This window comes from Thunnus albacares, chromosome 4 (assembly GCF_914725855.1).
Source record: "Thunnus albacares chromosome 4, fThuAlb1.1, whole genome shotgun sequence".
Lineage (NCBI taxonomy): Eukaryota > Metazoa > Chordata > Actinopteri > Scombriformes > Scombridae > Thunnus > Thunnus albacares.
The window spans coordinates 25806405-25830178 of NC_058109.1; the positions used below are offsets into that span (position 1 = coordinate 25806405).

A 23774-nucleotide genomic window follows, 5' to 3' on the forward strand; every position below is an offset into this window, starting at 1 on the left:
AATGATTGCTTTACTTTTACTTTTTGTTTTCCTTTGAAATGCACTTTGTGATAACTCACTGTTTGTTTTGTTGAATTACACGTTATCTGGAGGAGTTTCTGCATCCCTATCAGTATGAGAGGTGGCAGCAGTCTCAGCTGCTACTCCAGTGATAGAATAGTCCATTCATCTAGTGTGAAGAGGGGGGCTTGTATATTTTTTTAATGTGCTTTGGGGACCATTTCAGTTTATCATGAGTTATAATAGTAATACTTCTGTATGTTTCATATCTAAACATCATAATAAATAAATAGCTGTTTGGGGCTCCTTTTAGTTGGGGGCCCCAAGCAGTTGCCTAATGGTAAAGACCAGTAAAGAGCTGAATGCACACTGACTAGAGATTTTTGGGTGGGTTTTGGGTGTGATGATGGTGGAAGTGCTTTTATTGTCATTTGAATCACTAAGAGGTGGAGCCTGTAGCAGAGTGTGGGAACGGCCTTTGCTCTGGAATTCAACAGGTTCAACAAAGACTTTGGTTGGCCATGTTTTGTATTGGCCACTGATAGAGGTCACAGTGAGGGGAGTAACAGAACAAAAAGCATGTTATCAGGCTTTGATCATCATGCTGCTTGCTTTTTAAGGTGCTCTGAAACCACATGCTAATGTTTAGCGAATGGTAAATACAAGACAGTCATTGTTTTGCTAAGGAATAACTCGTCCTGTAAAACAGCTCTGGCAACATTTTCCAAAAGTGTACTTTGCGAAGGTCAACTAGTATGGAGCAAGGAGGGAGTTCACTTTTGTTTCAACCACAAACATCCCGCCCTGCAGCTGTGGAGGAGGAAGTTTGAATTTGTCTCTACTGCTGGCAGACAGGAGCTGAAGTGCCTCTAGAAACTTCTTTCAGTGTAAACATGCTGGTGGTTCTGTTTGTCTGTGCCCATCCAAAGTCTCCATTACTACCTCAGTGTCAGTCTACACATGACTACAGTTTATAAATAGTTTATAGATAACTGAAGACTTTTTCACAGCCAAAAAAAGGCATCTAACTTTAAAATGACAACAGCTGGATGCTTGAACGTTGTTTTAAATGGATGGAAGTGCCTGTGTTGAGATGCATGATAAACTGACATTTGACTTGAGTTAATATATGTGCAGTCCACTGCCATGTATTAGTTTCCATAGAAATTGGAAAAAATGTTAAGATCAAGATAATCATTAATAGGGAATAATGTTTTATGGATTAATTGAAAACAACATGATGCAATGATACACAGTAAAATAAATGAAGGTTATCATCACAAAATGGCAAACAAATGCAAAATAATTCATCTTAATATTCAAATTTGACCACAGGATTAATTTGCATAGGCCTATTATTACAAACCAGCACTGCAGCTGCCTCTAAACAAACACAAGAGTGAGAGAACAAAGAGGGAATCTTATATATTGACCATGCATGTGAATATAGATGAGTACATGTTCTTCTGGGTATGTTGGATTGCAGGAATATTTTGAAAATGACACTTGGGGACATGGTATTGTGAGTGGAAGTAGGTAGAAACACAGCAGGCCTTGCTAGTCTCCTAGCAACATAATATTACATGAACACGGCGATTATGACAGGCACATTGAAATATGTTGATATGTCAAAATGGCCCTGGAGGTAATAATTACACCATAGCAGCCGCTGCCCCTTCAGCACGCAACACAAAATAAATCTTACCTTTTTAGTTGTACTATCAAATGCACTACTTGGTTTAAATGTCACAACCCTCATAGTAAGACATCGCCATGGCAACAGCAGCAGTTGGAACAGTTTGCTGGCTGGTAACCTGCTTTCAGAGAACCAATCAGATATCAGCTACATCTGAGGTTAGATTTGATTGGAGAGATTATTATTTGCAGCAGTCATGTGTGTGTTTGCTGTTTTAACTCTTTTGTTCTTGTATTTTGCATAGATTTTTATTAATATTGGTGTTATTTTTTTGTTATTTGTCTCCAGATGTGGAGCAAGACGAGCACCTGATAGTGACTGCTCCTATATTGGATCAGGATATTTTCCTCAACCACGACATGGGTCAGGATGAGCCTGCAGTCCCCATGGGTGACCCGCTGGAAATAAACACCCAGACCCTTGAACCAGAACAAACAGGAAACCTGTCAGAGGCCTTGGGCCCTGAGCCTGTTCCTGATTCAGTTCCTGAGGTGACTAAATGCACAGCATCATCCTCAGAGCCACACCAAGCCCCAATTCCTGTCCTAGTCACAGATCCGGTTCTGGATCTGGATCTGGATCTGGATCTGGCTCCAGCCCCAGCTCCTGCTCCAACCCAAGAAACAGACTTGATCCAGAGCTGTGAACCTGCAGCAAGCCCAGCTCCAGAGCTCCCTGAGGAGAAGCCTCTTGCTGACTCAGAACCAATATGCAATGGCCTCCCCAACCAGACAGAGTCTACTCGCAAGACTAAAACCAGAAAGTCTAAACCTCCATCCTTGGAGATAAAGGCCCCATGTGTGAGTGAGATTGCTCAAACAGATGAGGAACAAGAACTTCCTGTTCCCAAGGCCACCTACAACTTTGACCCTGACCAGCTGGATGACAGCTTTAACCCCTTCACCTGCGGTGGATCCAAAATCCAAAACTCTCCCCCACCATGTGGCTCTAGCTCTCTCCCCAGACTTGAGCCACTCGGTAGTGAGGCCTGCGAGGACAGCTCAGCAGCACCAGCAGAGGAGCTAAAATCGGATGCAAAGCCTGTGATGCTGGAGTTCGGTCTGGACGAGGGGACACCCAGCAAGCCACCTCCGAGGAAATTAGGTGGCAAAAAGACAACCAGCAAACTCACAGCTAAGAAGCAGAAGCCCAAAGGGTCAGAGACTTCCTGCAAACCTGCACCAGAACCCACAGTGTTAGAGCCAGTTTCTCAACCAGCATCAGAGCCAGTTTCTCAACCAGCATCAGAACCAGTTTCTCAACCAGAGTCAGAACCAGTTTCTCAACCAGCATCAGAACCAGTTTCAGATCCTGCTCCAGAAACTGCTTTGTCAGTTTCAGACTCTACTGCGCCTATGAACCTGGATGATATTCCTATTCCTAAGAAGGGAACATATAACTTTGATCCCAGTCAGTGGGATGACCCAAACTTCAACCCTTTCGGTGGCAATAACAAGGTGAGCAGCTCTCCAGTGCTCCCTAAAGGCTCCTACAGCTTTGATCCGGACAATTTTGACGATTCTGTGGACCCTTTCAAACCCTCCAAAGCCCTGAGCACCGAGGACTCATCCAGTAGCACCACTCAGCCCGAGAAAAAAGCGAAAGACCAAGGCAAACAGAAAGCAGGGCACCCACCGGGGGAGAAGAAAGTTAGGCAAATTCCCAAGAAAAGCAAAGAAAGGACAGTCACGTAAGTTTTCACCAAAATGGCTTGACTGAGATCCAATTTCCATCCATATGTTTGTAATCTTAACACTCAGTCACAGGAGTTTGCAATTTGAGGCTGTAACATTATCACCGATAATAAAAACTCAAACGTGACGGTTTGCTTTTAACTGAGCTTGCTCTTTCTCGGGCTAAATGCATTATTATTTACATCCGCTATTGGTTGGGATGCATACCAAACAATACTTGAGCACATGCCAAACACTTAACACTGCATACTAGCCATTGACGCGATTCCTAAAAAGGTTATATATAGGCTGTTTATAGCTGCGCTGTTTGGACAAGTTTCAGCTTTTGCAGGGCTGTCAGCATCTTGTGTTTATGCTCAAACTTGAAACTATCTGCAGAGTATCTAACACCCTGAGCTAGACACCTTTAGTCACTCACACACTCTCCTTTGTCTCTCCCCTGTTCTCTCGTTCCCTTATTAAAATCTCGCTGTATCCTCTTCATCCTTCATCCTTTCGTCTGTTACGCAATCCCTAAAACTCTGCTTTTTTCGTCCACTTCTGTTGGCCTCAGGACATCAAGTCAACATCAACAAGCCAAGTTTCTCTGTTTTCTGTTGTAAGTACTCTCACTATCGATGCCCTCTTTCTTTCTTTCTTTCTTTCTTTCTTTCTTTCTTTCTTTCTTTCCTTCTTTCCTTCTTTCTCTCTTTCTTTCATGCATGCTCGCTTCCTATTTTACTCCCATCATGGCATGTGCTGTATCAGAGCCAGCTGTAGAAGGAGCATGTGAGGGAGATAAATGTCTTCCTCAGTTTCACCTCAACTCACAGGGCCATCCCCTCGTACATCAGCCATTCAATTTGTCCCGTCTTGTGATCCCTCCAGAAGTCGGATAACACTAGTGTGGTTATACATGTACAGTAGCTGCTACATGCAGATTAATACTTGCAGCTACACTATATGGTAGTGGAAATAGTGAATGTACAGTAAATGAGCTTGCTAAGGATCTCTAGTTTGTGCAGCTATACATTCTAACACTTGTATTATCATCATGTTTGTTTTGTAGGAATTCCTGTAAAGTTCAGAAATATGATGAGAGCCAGTCGCTGGTGCTTGATGTGTGCAATCAGGTAATTTGAGCATTTGTGAGTGTCTGTATCTGTGTGTGTTTGAGTGTTGTGTCATTAAGGTGAAATGTTTCACCTTACTGCAGCAACACTGCAATGTCCATTATTCAGCAGCTGCCCAACCTCCGGGCCTCACCTCTTGACAAATACACACGCACACACAGTATCACATAAGCTAACAGGAGCATCAGCAGTGTCTCCAGGTCTGCAGTGCTGTCTTGGCATGGTGACAGATCTGTCGCTTGTCACTCGGCAGTCAAATATTAGTTTGCCACTCCCATGTGCCTTCAACAATATCACCTTATCTATCCTCGGGAAACATCTTTGAGAGATTGTGCAATACCAAATTGTCTTAATACAATTTCTCAAACCCAGCAATCTTATCGTAATGTTACTTTTCAAGCAAAACAGTGTTGGGAAATATTAAGTAAACACTGGAGTTATGATGGATCTATGGGATAGTGATACAGTATTTCCATATCTGAAGTAATAGACTGTGGCCACATTTTTAACTTACTGAGTTATGTGTTTATGTTGTTTTTTTAGTAGATATTTAAGTATGAAATAAATCTCATTGTACTGTGTGTCATATCTCGCTCCTTTGTCTCCAGGCAGAGGATGAGGTGGTGGTTCAGACCCCGGAGATCACTCAGCGAGTTCATCACGCCACCGATGAGGAGAAGTTGGCTTCTACCGGCATCATAGGCCCTACAGCAGACACCCAGGAGGACAGAGAAGAGCCCGAATGCAATAAAGCAGCTGTCAAAAAACAGCCAATCAGCGATACGCCTGTTATGGATGGTATGGTTCTCAGTTTTGTACAAACATGATCTTCACACTCTCCAGACTACACTTGTGAGGACTAGCTGATCACCATAGAACACAACATTCCTTTATGATCTATTTAAGTCAGTAGTGTTTATGAAATGCCCCATATGCAATGTAGCTCAGTGTACACATGGGGCACAGTGTTAGAGGACTAGGCATGAGCAGAGAGGTGTCAGTTGCAACACCAGGATGAATTTGAAAGTGATTTAGTTACATCCTTTTCTCAACAACCAGTATTGACATATTCTCTGAGCCAGACACTTAAAACCCAGAGACAGCAAAGCAGAAAGAATGTGTTCAAATCCATGAAAAAGAAAACAGTGGAGCATACATGCTCAGCACAATCCTGTCCTGGATATAAGAAAGTTGTACATATTATGCTAGGGAACAAATGCTATCCAGTCTGTTGCTTCTTTTTGGTCATTTGTGCCATTAACATTTGTCACAGCCTACAGAATTATCTGTTTTATTTCTTCTCACAGGTGCTGAGACAAAGATCACAGAACACCTGGAGGAGAAGGACACCTGCAGTCTGAAGGATGATATAGTAAGTAGACTATAGGAACACACTGGGAAGGGGAAGGATGAATATTTAAACACTACTGGCTTGTTTTCCTCTAACTGTTCTTCATCACAATCGGGATGAATATAATGACAACCAGAATTAGAATCCCACTTTTATGTGTTTTCATTCTGAGGCCACATTTAACTTGTGTTGCTATGTTGTGTCCCACAAGCCTTTTTGTTACAATATTTTAAAAGCTACTCACACAGTATTTGTCTAAGACAACCACACTTGAATCCTGAGGCTATACAAATGTTTAATTAACAGTTTTCCCAGAGCACTCCTGACAAACAATCATGTGATGTCGAAATCAAAGGCAAAACCTGCAACAGTACTGATCAAAGACATGCCATCTGCTTAAGAAATATAAGAATCATGTTCATGTCAGAGCTTGTCAGACACTGCGTGTTTTCTGAATGCTTCACAGAGTGAGATATCCATGAGTCAAACAACTGGCAGTGAGGTCACAGCAACCCTGTCCCAGGATAATACGCCTCTGAGTGAAATGGACAAGGCTGCAGTGCTCACCCTGATCAGAGAAGAGGTGTGTCACTCCCACACACTCCCACACAGAGAGGGCTGACTGCAAAAAGTGAATCTGATGATCATTGCATTTTTAGATATGAAAACACCCATTTATCACTTTTTTCTTCTTGCACCATCTTCCAATCAGATTATCACTAAAGAGATCGAGGTCAATGAGTGGAAGAGAAAGTATGAGGAGAGCAGAGCTGAGGTGTTGGAGATGAGGTATGAAGCTTCATTGTCTCTCTTGAGCCCTCCTTAATTTTCATGAAATATTACACTGCAAATATTTTTTTTTAAATCAATAACTTGGATGAAAAATGCTGACAAAGGGCTACTTTTATTCTTTTGTTGGCAGGAAAATTGTTGCAGAATATGAGAAAACAGTTGCACAGATGATTGGTAAGTTACTGCCACCTGCTGGTGGTATATTCTACTTTGTTTTGTTCTTCTAAAAGGCATGGTACCTCATCATCTATGATGTAACTCACTAGCAAACTCATTTATTCATCCATCCTCTTCCAGTTAGCCCATATTACCATTAGTAATCATTAAGAGGCAAAGTAAATAAACTGAATTAGGTCTATTACTCTCCTCCTCTGTGCAGCACTGCTGAGCTGTGTAGGCCTCATTACTATTACACTCTGTCCTTATTAATATAAACTTGAGAGCTGCTTTGTTGCAATTGTGTTTATTGAGACGTCAGGATACATTCAATTTAAAAATGCATAACAGTGTATATTTGGATCCATTGCGCTTAAAATGTGTACATGGTGCAGCCAGCCAGTACAGTACATTTTGTGTTGACTCTGCTTCATTGAAATGAAACACTGGCTATAACGTTAAAGTGCCAAGTCTCAGCTTTAAGTGTGAGGGTGTTAGTATCCACATCAGGGGAACAGTGTAGGAATTTTAGCCCTTTTAATTCACCAACCCCCAAATGATAGGGGACATAAAGTAACTGACTCACTTGCAGATCTTTTAATCAATAGCTGTCTATGGTCTGTGCCCAGAAAACATCAGCAGACACTTAAATTTTCCGTGGTGATGGTCTGCCTGTGCTGCAGCAATCTTTTTTTTTCTTGTGTTGAGGGCTTTTTGGCTTCAGTCTGGTCTTCAGCAAGTGGAATATACTTTACATGCTCTGTTTTGCTGAGGTCAGGTGACTCATTTTGGTCAGTCAAGTACATTACACTGTATGACCATAATAACATAAACAAAAATATTTGGTTGCCTTGTTTGTATGTCTTGGATCACTCTCCTCCTGCATTGTTCTAAGTTTGAATTTATAAGGGCTACAAGTCCGGCACTCTTTACCAATGTTATATATATATATATATATATATATATATATATATATATCAGGTGATGTAATCTGGTGATGTTTTATTATTGCATGCAGCAATTAATCAAATGTATTCTTTTCAAGGTTGCATTTAGCAGAGTTGTTTTTACTCAATCATAAAAATGGCTAGCTGACCCTATTTTCTCCTTCTTTTATATTTTGACCCCTCTGTTGGGTGCAGAGGACGAGCAGCAGCAGAAGACCCTGTCCTGCAGTAAGTCAGTCAGGCAGTTGACCTTAGAGAGGGATCAGGCCATGGCCGACCTCAACTCTGTGGAGCGCTCCTTTGCTGACCTCTTCAGGAGGTATGAGAACATGAAGGGAGTCCTAGAGGGCTTCAAGAAGGTCAGTAGAGCAATGGATCACATGAGATGCTGTGTAGTCCACCTTCACATAATAGCCAGGCAGCTAAACATGCTCTACATGTATCTGCAGAATGAAGAGGTGCTGAAGAAGTGTGCGCAGGACTACCTGATGCGGATCAAGCAGGAAGAACAGAGGTACCAAACGCTCAAGGTGCATGCTGAGGAGAAACTGGATAAGTAAGTATCATGTTCAAATGTGTGCAATTTGCGATTCCAAGATTCAATCATTAGAGGTCTTTTTTATTCTGAAAAACCCCTTAATTAGCTGGATAGAGTCTCTCATGTTGACAATCTCTTCTGTCTCCTCCAATCTCTTACAGGGCGAATGAGGAGATAGCCCAGGTACGTTCCAAGGCCAATGCCGAGGGTGTCGCATTAAACGCTAGCCTGAGGAAGGAGCAGATGAAGGTGGAGTCACTTGAAAGAGCTGTCCTTCAAAAGGTAGGACGACTGCAAACATGATTAACATGGATCCAGTATGTTGTGGGGTGTTCTGAAAGAAAGGTTAAAAGCTTTCCTTTTTGAAGTTTACATGTCAAGTAAAACCTGATGTTTCCTGTCCCTTCTCACTGTGTTTTCTTTTCTTTTTTTGGTTTTGTATTTGCGTTTAGTGAAAGGGAATGCATGTGAAAAGTATCTTTACTTGTTCTGTGCAATTAGATCATCCATCATCGTAAACCGTCATAAAAAAGCATATTGTGGTGTAATTGTGTTGTTTGATTACAGTGATTACAAGAGTTACAGTGGTATAACACTAAATTTATAATGTTGAAACCCTTATTCTCCTGTGCCTTTCAATCAAAGGCAAGCATTTGAGCACATGTATCAAAGCATGTCTGCCTATAACACTGGGACGTATCTTAACACTAGAGGGCAGTGTTTCATTTGCTAAGACCAGAATTTAGTTGACACGAAGAAGAGATACAGCCACAGAAGCACTCAAGCAACCACGGAAAATGAGCAAGAAAAAAGAAGAGAAGAAAAAAAAGAAAAAAAACATATTTATGTTGTTTTGTACCATATTATATCATATTTTCCACTATTTTTAGTTTCTTTGGGGATGTTTGCCTAACCACAGCGTTGTCCTTCCACCACCAATTCATAAACACTCTTTCTCTCTTTGTCTCTCAAAGAATCAAGAGATTGAGGAGCTCACCAAAATCTGTGATGAACTGATCGCCAAACTGGGAACGGAATAAGATGTCTTTGGAGCACCCCAGTAGCCAAATGGTCACTGCGCATGCCACATGACTGCAACATCCCTGGCTCAATCCCAACCAGGGACCCTTGTTGCATGTCATACCCATCTCTCTCCTCCCTTCTTTCCTGTCTGCCTCTTTGCTACCCACTGTCCAATAAAGGCAAAAATAGCACAAAAATATAATCTTAAGAAAAAAAGGGTTGAAAGGCCTTTAATCAAACTCTGCGGCACCCTGTCACACTTTAACGCAGGTGTGCTACCTCCAGCTCAAGACCCAGTGAGACTTTTCTCACTGCGACATCTGATGTAAATTCTGTACATGATTACACTTTCTTTGTCTTCTCATATATTTTTTCCAAATTATTATTATCACACTTGCTTATTTTTTCTTCTATGACTGAAATATTAAACCAGATAATAATGTCATTGTGTAAAGCATGTGACAGCTGAAGAAGCACAAAGTTATCACAAGGTGTACTTTAATCATTTTGAAGGAGAAGCGTTGTGATGATGTTCCAGCCATGATTCATTGATCTTTTGCTGTGAATTTAAAGGATCATTTATGGCTAAAAGATTCATCAGTTTTCAACTGTTGGTCTATGAAACTGTCAACTGTTGGTCCGTGTGTTTGAAACTGTAAAAAATAATGAAAGACAAGGACAGATGGCACATCTTTTACTGCAGCTTCTCTACTTTCTAATTAACTGTGTTGATGACACAGTCTTCAGAAAGGACAAATCACTCCATTGAGTGTCTAAATTGATTGTAGTATATACATTTTCTGGCCTTGAAGATTTTCTCTTTGCCATTTCTTTTACAAGGCAGGTGTTTTTTATTGACAATTATTTTCTTTCATTGCCAAATTAACTGTATGCAATATTGGAGTGCATTTCTTATATTGCCTTTTAGCTTGCTTATTCCTCTCATTTCACAGTTTAACATCCAACAATATATGATAAAACACTCAGTTGTGAAGAGTTTGAAGTTAAAGCACAGAGTTGTGACATCATGTACGTTATGACACCCATTAATCTCTGGGATCATTAAATAAGAAGAGCACTTAAGAGAACTATATCTGACATACAGCTGTGTAATATCTTATTCATATGATGGGAATTTGACAGTGATGAAAGTTTGAAGTAGTAAAAACTTTGCTCTTATTATACTGTAATATTAATTCATGTGCTGTGTTTCATTTTCACTCACTCTGCGTTTGAGTGTGGAAAAGTTAGGAGCACATTCTGTTGCTACCATGTAGATATTTTTCAGTCGTGTTCATATTCATATGAGCCCAAATGTTTCTGGTGTGCCTTTATTTTGTCTACTTTGTAGAAAAGAGAAAAAAAAATTTTTTGGTTCCTTCACACAGTTGTTTCCAGACTCTGTTGCCAAAGTGTACTGTTTACAGTATGTTTTATGATCAAAATATGCTGAACATCAGCGAGTTATAATGAATTTGCAGTTTTAATGCTTTATCTGCAGTAATAGATCAATGAGCCATGTGCGTACATGGTTGGCTGCATTACTCTTAAAGGTGAAGGCCTGAGGCTAACCTGGTGTTTTGCAGAGCAGAGGATCATCATGCATAATAATATCTTGATTGCCCATATTAACATTTTCTGGTCTGACTGAACTTGAAGGAGCACACAAGTGCAATATGGTCAGATGTGTCTCCTCTTCCACAGCCGTGAAAGCCTCCTTTTACTTCAGCACAATCAATTGCCAAATGTCATTGTAAAATGAAAAGGGTTTCAGTACGTGTCCTGTTGTTGTGGTGTAACATTAGTTTGAAGGTGCTTTTCAATGCAAATCCATTGTTACAGTACAATATGTGTAAATTTTATACTTTATGAAAAGAATATTCAGAATGATGTTCCTAATATTTGTAAATTGAAGTATACTCAGATTGTATGTTTACTGCTATATTTTGTGCATTCCTGAATAAATGGTTAAGATTTAATATTATGACAATTTCCTCCTTTGTCTAAATCATTTAAGCACAGTGCATTCATAATATATTATTCTTCTTTTTACTTCTAAGTATAAGACTTCTAACACATGTCCAGTTAAGTCCATAAACCAATGAGCGTGAGAAGTGTAAGCTCACACTCTCACAGCATGTGCTGTGATTTGCATCACCAGAAATAGCAAGGGACAGGGAACATTATATGAAAAGGGAAAAGCCTGCATACTAACCCACAGTGCACATAAAAAAAACAAACCATAAATACATAACATCCTTATTGTTCCACTACCATTGCAGTGACAAACATAAATAGACCCAAATTTAGTCTTTGTTTAGTCCTACAGAGAAGTCAGAAGCCATTTCTATAGCTAAATCTACTGCTGCTCTTTATAAACATGTAATTAGTGGCAATATGTTTTGGCATCAAGAGCCTGCAGTTGCCTCAAGTTTCAGATTTAACAATAATGCTATAACATTTGACAATGCTGCAACGCATCTATCAACAGGACAGTCTATCCTACTCACATGGCATGGTTCACAACAGTGGCGTGTCAGTGATTCACAAGCAGCTGCCCATTTTGTATAATGTAGAAATGAATGTGTGTTTGGTCTGCTGCAACGTGACTACAAAGACAATCTCAGACAACCTTCCTGCTCCCCCCAACTAGAGCAGGACTGTTGATAAGTTTTTGGATTGACAAGAGAGGAGAAAAGCTTGCAGTTAACACTCACTTACATAATATTGTCAGCCAATTTTATGTAGTCGGTCATCTATCTACTATAAGTTGAACAAAAGAGAGAAGCGGCCTGTATGCTTTCCCCTCCTATCCATTCTTTCAACATGTAACTTAATGACGTTTACCCAGACAAAACAACTGGTCATCCTAATTAAATCCCAATTACCCACTAAAACACCTCCTCCTGTAGCCAAAACCTGTTGGAAGCAGGCTAATTTACCAAATGCGGCCAGGAAGTTTTATTGTTGTTGGCATTATGTGCCTCCAGATGTATTGCGAGCTTATTTCTCCATGTAAAAAAATGTGTACGGATGTTGGAAAGGATACTGTAAGGAGTTCACTGTTTTTGTAATCTAAACTGATCTAAAGCAGATGGAGTCAAGACAAAGTTCTCAAAAGTTTTGTCACTTTTTAAGAAGCATATCGTTACTTAAAACTGAAAATGCACTCAAAGACACTAAAGCAACTTGGACATTTGCTGACACCAAAGTATCATTAACATCCAGAATTAAAGAAAGTTTAAGGTGCCATGTTGATGATATGATGATATGTTGTTTATGTTATATCGGTAAACTCAATACTCACCTGTTAATATGTTGTGTTCTCAGTTAAATGTATACTGTTGATACACTGAATTTGTCTGAGGTTGTGTTCATTTGTCCCTTTAGTCTATCATGTCTCAGGTCAGTCGATACACCTTCTCACCACATGGTGGTGTCTTTTAATACCACAGTGCCACAAATCCAGAGCCCACCCTAATGGGACCCTAAGCACTATTTATTTAAAATAAATGGATTTCTAGTCTCCTGCTCAAGTTCAGAACAGGACATGGCATGGCGGTTAGTTAGTTAGTTAGCTGGATAACCCCCACGAAGTAATTAAAGTGGCACAAAATTTTTGTGAAAGGGGCAAAAAGCAGCTTTGCATTCAATATATAACTGCATTTGCCCGGAATGACTTCCTATACAGGTTTTTGGTGTCGCTTATCTCACTAAAGGTAAGATTTAAAAAGATCCCTTACAATCTTACATATCATTCATATTTCTCACTTGGTCACATCTGGGGTTTCCCTATCTGGCAGAATATTTCAAGATCCGTATAACAAGGTAAAAAGGAATGTGCTCCATTGTGAGAATATTCACTACTACCATTTTATCACTGATTTGGTCTACAGACTTTGGTCTCTTCTGATGGAAAAAAGAGCCAGTGGACTTGACTGAGCTTGTTTTCTGGAAATGGCGGTTTACAGTTGGCATTCATACAACCAATATGGACAGGAGAGCCAAACCCATGATGTAATAGTAGCTAAAAGTTGCGAAGAGCTGCCCAAAAGTGTTGATTCTCAGTTAAATCAATAGCACTGGCTATATTTACACATGAGAACAGTCTCTGGATTCAGTTGACACTTTTAGACCATCAACATTGAGCTATGAGGACATTTTGGGATGTGGAAAAAGAACAGTTTCCTTCTTATGGAAAAAACAAAAAAAGACCTTTAGAAAGAATTCCACAATAATATATCAACTTATTGATTTAAACACTAAACGAATCGTAAAATTCAGTCAGATTTAAATGGCATTTTACAGACATTTTGGGTTTCATAACCCACAGATTCAGGTCCACATGCGTTTAGCGCCTGTCGTGTTGTAACCCCGGTGTTTGGGTTGAGGGGCGGGTTCAGGATGCTGAGGCAGCCGCTCATTGGCTGCTTTGTGTGATGAGGAGTGGGACGGGAGCGCGCTGCCAGCTGTGAGGGGAGCAGAGGAAACGGCCAGCAGAGTACTAAAGGGACAAAGAACCGCTGCTTCACATCCTATCCCCTCCAACAGGTTGGAAACCTCGAGTCTACGTGTTGGTAGAGGGTGTACTGCTTGTTGTTCGTCTGCCAAGGTAAGTGTCTGTCACTTATAAGTTATCTCAGAGCCTAACTGTTTGAGACAGCAGAATATCAAATTGAAGGATTCTCTGCATTTGTCTTAAATCATTCTTGAAACACGAGGCTGCTTTTTTAGTGTTTATATATATATATATATATATGTATATATTTTTTAAATGCATTTAATGTTGCAGAAGTCCTTTTAAGTTGTTTGCTGCATTGATACAAATAACAATAGCATAACTCTGACTCTGGTGTTGGCATCAAGAAGCTGCAGGGAATCTCATGAGTCTCCAAACATCCATGAGGTCTTTCTTTTGTCACTCAATAATGAATTTGGATCATGCTAGGCAGGGCTTAACAGTCAATTGATGGTTGATTTATGTTTTTCTCAAATAAACAATAGACAATACAAGAGCACTGGCTCTGACTGAGAAATGAATAAATTCAGCATGTGGAGCTTTGGGGTTTTCCAGTTGACTTGACAGTCCTTGGATACTTTTCACTGAGCGGCAGTTTTCACTTATCGTTTGGCAGTATTGTTCTTATGCAACGTGCTTTAATTTTTCCTCATTGTGAAACCCAAAGTTGTTGCTGTAATTGCAAGACATGTTTCTGAGCCAGATCAATAACAATGCCAAGCTGTTAAATGTGAACATCCTTTGTAGGAAGTAGGTGTGCCTTATACTTAATATACTTAACAGATGCTCAAGTTAAGTGTTAATCTTTTAAATACTGGTATCTTGAGTTGACACATGCCAGCTGGAGTGATGTTTGCCCCTCAGAGCTGTTTATAAGTGCACTCTGAGCTCTTATAGGCTAAATGTAAAGCTGGCATAGTGCTGATTCGGACTTAAAATATCTGCTGTGACAAGAGACACACTGAATATTAAAAGCCAAATTAAAGGCGCTCCTGCCTCCTGCTGAACTTGTTCCTTTCATGGGAAGATAAACCAGATGTTTCACTCAGAGGATCACAAGCAATGTCTCATGCGGTCTAACAATTTATTGACTGCATACTCCAGGGTGTTTTCTCAAGCCTGTCTGGTCTTCAGTTTGTTTGGCTGTTACTATGACGTCAACTCGGAAAGCAACCCACCCCCCCCCCCTTCCTTATCAACACACTAGGAGGTGGAGATCTCCTTCACTCCCTCTCATGCTTACTTTCACTGTCTTCCTTCTCTCTCCCTTAAGTTCATGAACATTCCTCCCTAGGGGCTTTTGGTCCCTCTGTTGACACTTTCATTGTTAGCCATGAAATATTGAGCTGGGGTCAACTTTCCTTCTGAACTTCAGTTGCGCAGCCTCCAGGCGCAGATCTGAAGATAAATGAGCAGGGAAGCACCCTCCCTGCAGGAGCCCACATTTGCTCTCCATTAGGCTGTCATTTGTCTCAGCAACATAACCTTCAATCTCACAAGAAACCAAAACTCTGTAATCTCAGTTTCTCTCTTATTGGCAGTCAAATTTATTTTCACTGTTTGCTTAATATACTGTAAAAGTGTGGTGAACTCTGTTAGTGATTCTCAGACTTATACTTGTGGTTGTGCAGAGGCCAGTGAAGGGTCTTTGGAAGACTGATGATGGCCAAACCAAACTGCCCAAGACTTTATACTGAAACTGCTCACTCGCTCAAATTATGGACAAAACTACCATACCACACACCACAAATTACTGCCTGCCTCTGCCTGTCTTCAGATAACATTCAGCCCTCAGTCAGACTCTTTGGCATTGGAAGATGTTTCCTTTAAAGCCCAGCTCACTTAGAAATATGCAAAAAGCATTGTTCAGTGTAGTATTATACAGCTTGAAACAGCAGCTTTTAATTTTTTATGCAGATGTGTACACTCATTTGTCTTTTTATCTCCCTCTAGATCACTCTTTTTCTCCCTGCATCATGCTACGCCCAGTTACCATCCACTGTTTCCTGTCCACCTTGCTGTGCATGTGGGTGCTGTGCAATGCCCAGTCAGACTCCAATGTAATCCAGCTGCGTCTGGCCGGGGAGAAGCGGAAACACCATGAGGGCCGAGTGGAAGTTTTCTACAATGGGGAGTGGGGGACGGTGTGTGATGATGACTTCTCCATCTACGCTGCCCAAGTGGTGTGCAGAGAGCTTGGCTTCGTGGACGCCGAGTCCTGGTCGCCCTCAGCCAAGTACGGAAGAGGAGAAGGTAAGAAGTGACCTTAACTCAGTATTATCTAACTCAAAATCATGATATTCAGCTGTCATAGAACTTAGGTGAGGTGTCATGAGGTGTTAATGTCAGCAAACCGCAAGCCAGCCAACCACACACACATTCAGTCTTATATCTCTGCGTGCAGTTTCATATGTTCCATGGAAATCCTGCAGTGAGGTACATGTTTTCCCCTGCCTGACTGCTAATACCCTCGGGCACTGTTTTCCCCATTAGAGGAGAACTGAGACACGCCAATCAGCTCTGAGCATGAGGGGAGACTGGAAACACTGGGTGTGTAAAGCAGACATACACAGACGTAATTTCATCTCCTCTCTCATATGAATTCCTCCATCACTGCAAAAACACTAATGAGATTCCCAACTCTGTAAATGTGATAGCTACTGCTGGTGGTGGTAACATTGGTAGCTGTTAATTAACTCAGTGTCCCTTGTTTAAGACACGTTTTCCCACTGGGTCAGCCACATCCAGCCAGCCCACTTCAAAAGAGAAACAATTGGTTATTTTGCTTCCCAAAGAACCACAGTCATTCTAGCAATTTCGAGAATTACATTCATGATGTATAAAATGTTGCATGCAGAATATTTTACAAGAAACAGTTTTTTTCACTGTCTTTCAACTGTGGCTTTGGTGCATAAAGATGATGGCCTTTTTGCCTGACTTGTGGTGCCTTTAAATAAACCAATGTCTTCTTGTGGCCCTGTCACCAGTTGCAAGTCTAGCAGTTGTGACCAGTTAAACCAAAGAGTAATTTTGATTTTTCCCCCTTGTTTCGTTTGAATATTTTTTAAAAGACTGGAAACACCTACAATTATTCAGTAATTAACAAGAAAAAAAGGAAAGATAAGATTAGAGGAACATCCGAAAAAGGTAGCAGAAACTTGTTTTTCTTCTGCTTTCCTATCTTGTTAATCTTCTTGTGAATCCTCAGATTTAACTTGTGACCCTTTGTGGTGGTCCAGACTAGGGCTGCAACTAATGATTATTTTCATTATCAATTAATCTGTCGATTAAGTTCACACTTAATCGATTAGTTGTTTGGTTTATTCAAAAAAAATGTTTCCCAAAGCCCAAGATGCAACCTAAAATGTCTTCTTTTGTCCCAACAAACACTCTACAACCCAAAGATATTTAATTTACGAAGTTGGAACAAGAGAAGTGTGGCATTTTTTCTTAAAAAATTAGTCAAAATGATTAATTGATTATCAAAATAGTTGTCGATTGATTTTCTGTCAACTGACTAATCAATTAATCGATTAATCATTGCAGCTCTAGTCCTGACCCACAGTTTGGGAACCACTGGGGTAGGATGTACCCTCCCAATATTTCTTAAAGTTTATTAAAAGGCACTTAGAATTCTATAGTAGTTGTGTACAAATCTTTATTTATCACTAGAGATGCACAATATGAAATGGAAAATTACCCAACAGTTGTGGAAATAAGGAGGGTTCCCTTTATTCCTGACAATTAGACATTTAGTTCGTACGGGAATCCGTTTGAAAGGAGGATATTTGAGGTCCAGAAGAGCTGTGTGTATGTGCGTGAATGGAAACTTATGTTCTTGTTGTTGATGGAGACACATGGCTATAAAAGTGATCAAGAGCATTTTCCATTTCCCATCATGATTACTTATGCACTGGTGAAAGAAACCACCAACTGTTTTAACAACATAACAAGCACAAGGACATCCCTCTTGGATGCAGTGTTTTTACTGCTGGACTGTTTATCAGACCCTCAGCTGCCAATACACAGCTATTATTTGCAATCTCAGCGAGTCAAAAAAAAAAATCAGAAAGGTTAATCAGTCTAAGGCTACAACGTGCTCAACTGCAACTGCACAAAATCCTTTTATTCAGATCTTCATTGGAACACTGTGCTCTGTCCAGTTTGTCACTATTTTGAGTTAAGGCCATGTGGTTGACCTGAAGTGCCAATAAAAGTGCAATCTGAAAATTAATGGCTCCCTGTGCACTGTGCTCTCTGTTCTTTTAATTGGCTTGTGAAATTACATTCCCATAAGACCTGCAAATGATAATTTTAACGCAGTAATCCAGATTTATTACAACTGGCAGTGGTGAATATTTGTTTAGACAAAGGTGTACTGAGACTAAGCTGGTTTTCAGCCTGGAAGCTCTGCTGTATTTCAATACCAGAAGACTTGGCTCTTTTTATAAAAAATGTTCCAGGGCAAATCATCTGCTGCCAAGAGGCAGCTACGTGACTGTAGAACATGTAGTCACTTTCTTGGTATGATCAGGATGTTCCTTAGTAATATGTTGAGGCTGTCAGAATGACAAGCAGTCTGTTGGTGGTTTCCATGGTCACAGCTACGTGGTTTCCCTCACGGATAATTCATAACAGCCAGCTGGACGGCAGATGATCCGCTTCAGCCGTGACAACATTTATTGGCCAGGTTTTGACTGAAAGAATGCGTCAGGTTATGTTGGAGACCAAACACGTCTCCACGTGAGTAGGTTTACTGTCTGTATGACTAGACTTCAGTGGAAATGCTGAAATAGATCTCAAAAGGGTGTGACAGAGGGCTTGTGTTATTTTAGTTTTATATGTGTTAATCCGTTATTAGGAAAAGTTACTGGGAATTGAATATTGTGCCTACATGTGCAGTGCCAGTCAAAAGTTTGGACACACTTTCTCATTCAAGAGAAGGGGAAAGGTGTGTGCAAACTTCTGACTGGTAATGCAGCTCAGTGGGAAGAGAGTGGCACCAACACTTCAAGTGTAAAGGGTTTCATTTCTGAGCAAGGGTAAACCTCACATTGGAATATAAAAAACCTTAAATATCCAAAAGCACAGCATCATTTTAATTCCCAAACTATTTTTGTCATTTATCATTTGGTCTGTTGTTTGTTTTGTTTGACCCACAGTCCAATATGCAAAGATATTTGGTTTACTATTTCATAAGACAGAGAAAAGCAACAAATCCTCACAGTTCAGTAGCTTGGACTGCGTAATGTAATAATTTTTGGCTTGAAAAATTACTATAATGATTTATTTATCATAATATTTGCAGATTCATTTTCTGGTGATTTACTACTTGATTAATCTACGAATTGTTTCAGCTCTACTATGTACAACAGCAAAATACAATACAATTACAATACAATACAATTCATACAGAAAATTTTTGTATAGGCTCTATAACAACCTAGTAATACCAGCAGGCTCATGGGCCTTATTCATTATAAACTAAACTAAACAGAGCAAAAACAAACTCCTTGTTGGATCTGTTCAAGAGAATCTTTATCAACATATATCCATCCGCCTGTATCTTTGACTCTCTATGTTCTAGGCCGTATCTGGCTAGACAATTTGCACTGCACTGGTAAAGAGAAGAGCCTGGCTCAGTGTGAGTCCAACGGCTTGGGAGTGTCTGACTGCAAACATTCAGAAGATGTTGGGGTGGTGTGCACCCAGAAGCGCATTCCAGGCTTCAAGTTCATCCGGACCCAGGCCAACATCAAGGAGGTAGGTTCCCATGGAGAAACACGCACAACTGTAGGCGCAATTCAGCTTGCACACATACAGTACACTTACAGTAAACATGTACATGCATATACGCATATAAATTCACACAATCGTAAACACCAGGGTGGGATCACAGAATCATCAAAGGGAAACTTTGCCAATTTTCAATCAGCATTGTATCATTACAACATTACAACAATGTTTAACTTACATCCATGTTACCTGCACCCAGAGCTCCCTGCTCTCGACAAAAGATGATGCAAAATGCATCATCCGGCAGACTTTAGAGGTCTGCCTTAGACTACAAACTACGTTTCCTCATTTTCTGTACTTGTGCCTTCAAGGACTGTCAAAGGTGGGTCTCCTAAAACACTCCCATCTACCATGTTACGCAAGCGAAAGGGAAAAGCAGACACTAAAATATCATACAACTAAATACAACTAAAACTAGTTTCATGATACAAGGTCAAATATCGTGCTGTGAAATCAGACACAGAGTCTGGAGGAGAAAGCGACCACTGGAGCGACGTTACAGCTGCAGCCTGACACACAAACTTCGGCTGCAAGGTGTGGTGTGACTATTACAACTTATGAGGCCAAATACAGTGCTGTGGAATCAGACAAAACAAAGTGTGGATGAGAAAGCGACCACAGGAGCTATGGTACAGCAGCAACCGAGAGAGCTTTGGGCTTTGAGCATCGATTGTCAGGGAGAACTGAGACGGAACTGAAAACCCTGCCTGGCAACAAACCTCGTGGTGCTTTGGTAAACCTGACTTTGTTTTCTGACAGAATATTATATCAGACTTTGCCAACTCTGAATACAGAACAACAGCGACTGTGTTACTTGTAACTTTTGCGGCTACATTCAGTTGGAGAGCTATCCGGTCCCAGCTCCTCCTCGTCCAAAATAGGTAAAAGAAACAGCATTTGGTTGCAGTTTTTCACCCCTTCATCCATGATTGTTTCCCAAACCAAGCTGAAATGAAGATGGCAGACTCAATGATTTTTTGACTGTCCACTGGCAACTCTTATTCATATGCAACTCCCAGTAATTGATCCACATAACTAACTCCAGCACACCATTTGTGTTATGATCCTTGCACACCGGTATGATATATCCAGACTTGATAGGGAAAAACCCTTAGTAAATGAAAATAAGCCTCAGTTAAGAGATATAATACTTTGTCTCTTCCAACAGGCCGCTCTGCTGATAAATGTACTCGCCCCCTGCCTTCTGTAAACACACCATAGGTAGCTGATTGGACGGGGATGCGCGCAGTGCATTCTGGTTGTTGTAGGATTTTCCCTAAAGAGTAATATAGGGAATCTATAGTCTTTTTCTCAGTTTCTCTAGTCATAGGGCACCAATTTCAAAAATTATTGCACATTTCTACTACACAGGTGACCTAGTTTTAAGAAATCATCATATTCACAGTGGTGAATTTTCCCTTTAACGCTCAAGTAGCATCCACACATGGTTCAAGTACACACAAGAAAGCAGAGCAGATGTGCAGCACAATAAAAAAAGGAACAGAGGAGGCTTCAGATGAAAGAAAACCCATTCACAGCGCATTGCTCCGTGTAGTTCCTTAAAATCCTAAAAAAAAAAACTTTCCAGATTGAACCACACAGATCAGTGAAATATGTCTGTCTGTAGCTATTAAGAGGATTGGTATTTTGTTGTATCATGTCTTGTAAAACAATAAAAGATGAAATATCTATCATTCATTTATCTTTCTGATTCACTGAATAACGTGAACAACTTTACTCCAACCCTGGCACACAGCCCTGGCTGACTGGGTTGCAGCTTCTATTTGTTAATCCAAGTTTGTGGGTAAAGTCCCCCCTAAGTTCTAACTAGTGTAGAAACGAGTGGTTTACTAAATTGGGTTGCACCATTAAAACTTAAGCAGTGTAGAAAAGACTAGTAATATTTAACATTTGTATCACTGTACAAAGCAAGTGGTCACTTAGCATAAACTGTTACATAGTTTACAAAAATGACACTTTAATAGGCCAGATTATATATTAAACGTAACTGCCAATCCTTTATAAATGTAGGCATGACTTTTTTTATTTATATATGCATATATGGAGAAAGATGTGTGTCATAGTTATAATATTCATACTGTAAAGAATGAGTGGGAAATATGATTATGCTAACCTAACTGGCATTATTTGGTCATTTTGTAGTTATTAGCGTAATATTGGTAATTGAAAGTATATAGTTATTTTTGTGAAATGTAATGGCCAGTATTTTAATGAAGTGTTAGGTCAGATCTGTTGACTATATCCCATAACCTCTAATTACTCTTCACTCTAAAAAGGCAATATATTAGCAAGCTAATGTTAGCTTTGTCAGTTTGTTCAGTTAGCTAGCTATGTAACAGTTACACTTCGCAGTTGGGTGTAAATATTTAGTAAAAAGTAATCTCTACATAAGACCTAGTTGATGCGGTGCAACCAGTTTTAATTTAGTGATGTGTAAATCTCTTAGTAAAGACTTGCAGTAGGCTAAGTTTGAACGTGCGAACAGCTGGTGCAACTGGCTCCAGTATTTGTAAGTGTATGATTAAATGGATATAATTAGTAATGAAATAATGGCTTGATAGGTACTAATTCAGCATGTCTGGGCAAAATAAGACAGCAGTCTTTCCATGTACGTAATCTGCCATGACACTAGACAAGTGAGATAATCCAAGAGTCAGCTAGAATGGTGTCTATTCCACCATTTGCACTAATGACTTTGCCAGGCTCCTATTAGTCTATCCTGGCCCACACCAGACCCCCACTCTGCAGCCTTGGAGATTTTGGAGATGAGTCACACTCACTGAGAGGGGGAAGACCATCCTGTCTGGTTGCAGAAAACGCCTCTGCACCGGATGGAAAGTCAGTGTGGGTTTGTGGACGTGACGGCAGAAAGGGAGGGAGAGGAGAAGACAGACGCATACCTTCAGCTTGTCTGAGAACAGCTCATTAAAAGATACTGCCACAGAGGGTTTCCCTATTAAAACCAGAATGATAGAGATGAAGCAATGCTTTTTTGGCAACTTAGAACAAGGTTGATGCTCTAACTCTTTATGACTGCATTCATACCAGTTTGCTTGGTCATACTAGATGTGGTAGATTCGGCTGTGTCCCTTTACTACAGCCAGAACAGTGACTGTGTTTTTTACTGGATTCAGTAAAGACAACACGCCTGAGGAAAGCATCTGAAATCCTTGTGTATCTTTCTCATGCCTAGTTGAGTAATGGGAATGGAGGAGTAGAAGAAAAGAGAAGTTCAGATGTTCACTAATGGACTACAGAACTCTATTAATAATCACCTTATTTTTACAGGACGTGTATGTAAGCAGCACCCATTTTGTTCCCTATTTGTCCTGTGTATTTGGGGTCTCTGGGGTGTTACTGCAGTTCAGTCCCCCACCCTGTAAATATTTCCTTGGACTGGCCAAAGCCTTTCAAGTTGCAGGGGAGAGGAATGGGAAAAGGTGTAGCTACACCTCTTTAACCATGCTCCAGCTGACGTCAGTAACGGGCAACACTGTTCCTTCAATGCGTTTATTCACAGCATGAATTGACAGTTTGTGCTCAATCTGGAAAGTTAACACCCTGACCACATGTGTGTACTACAGTCCAAGCAGAGGTCAATCCTAACAGGGAGAAGCAATTATTATTGGTATATGTGCTTCTATGCAAACACTGTGTCTACATTAGGCTCTTATTTTATTTCAAGGGAAATACAGGTCACAGAGTTGCTTCAAATAACAACCATTTTGTTTTTGTGAGGGATACATCTTGAGACTATTTTAGAGTACATGGTATAAGACCATAGCAGCTCTGGCAAATTCAGCTTTAACCACAAATAATAGTCTACTGGAAGCATCAGTCTGTCATTAATGAAAACAGCAGCTTCCACTGGCATGAGTTGCCTTTTCTTTTTCTTCTTCATGTGTTTATTCTGGTCCACAAGATATAAAAATATATATCAATTGATATTTACACCATTTACACATGCTGTATATAAAGTGTTATGTTTAACATACACAGATGAAAACATTCATTGCATAATTTCTTATAATAATTAACTCAAGAAACGGTCTCTCTAAATACCGGAAAGGTACAGGCTAAAGTCTAAGCTTATTCTGCCTTATCTGCCTTTTTAACTCATATAAAGATT

At 40.2% G+C, this 23774-nt stretch overlaps 2 protein-coding genes across 4 annotated transcripts in view; both read left to right on the plus strand.

Annotated features, from left to right (window-relative positions):
• Positions 1-11293, plus strand: part of tacc1 (transforming, acidic coiled-coil containing protein 1) — a 28216-nt gene extending 16923 nt beyond the window's left edge. For 2 of the 3 annotated variants that reach the window (XM_044348332.1, XM_044348330.1), the window contains exons 3-14: positions 1985-3386; positions 3944-3988; positions 4439-4502; positions 5111-5300; positions 5810-5874; positions 6320-6436; positions 6566-6642; positions 6776-6819; positions 7944-8107; positions 8198-8304; positions 8448-8568; positions 9261-11293. In XM_044348332.1, the coding sequence (XP_044204267.1) occupies positions 1985-3386; positions 3944-3988; positions 4439-4502; positions 5111-5300; positions 5810-5874; positions 6320-6436; positions 6566-6642; positions 6776-6819; positions 7944-8107; positions 8198-8304; positions 8448-8568; positions 9261-9326 (2462 nt within the window). In that variant the 3' untranslated portion in view covers positions 9327-11293. The remainder of the gene's footprint in view (positions 1-1984; positions 3387-3943; positions 3989-4438; positions 4503-5110; positions 5301-5809; positions 5875-6319; positions 6437-6565; positions 6643-6775; positions 6820-7943; positions 8108-8197; positions 8305-8447; positions 8569-9260) is intronic. The other variant, XM_044348331.1, reaches the window with a different exon arrangement.
• Positions 11294-13734: 2441 nt separating this feature from the next.
• The window catches only part of LOC122980390 (lysyl oxidase homolog 2A-like), a 32603-nt gene continuing 22563 nt past the window's right edge, over positions 13735-23774 (plus strand). Inside the window, exons 1-3 of the mRNA XM_044348336.1 lie at positions 13735-13921; positions 15782-16081; positions 19416-19591. Of these exons, the coding sequence (XP_044204271.1) occupies positions 15805-16081; positions 19416-19591 (453 nt within the window). The 5' untranslated portion in view covers positions 13735-13921; positions 15782-15804. The remainder of the gene's footprint in view (positions 13922-15781; positions 16082-19415; positions 19592-23774) is intronic.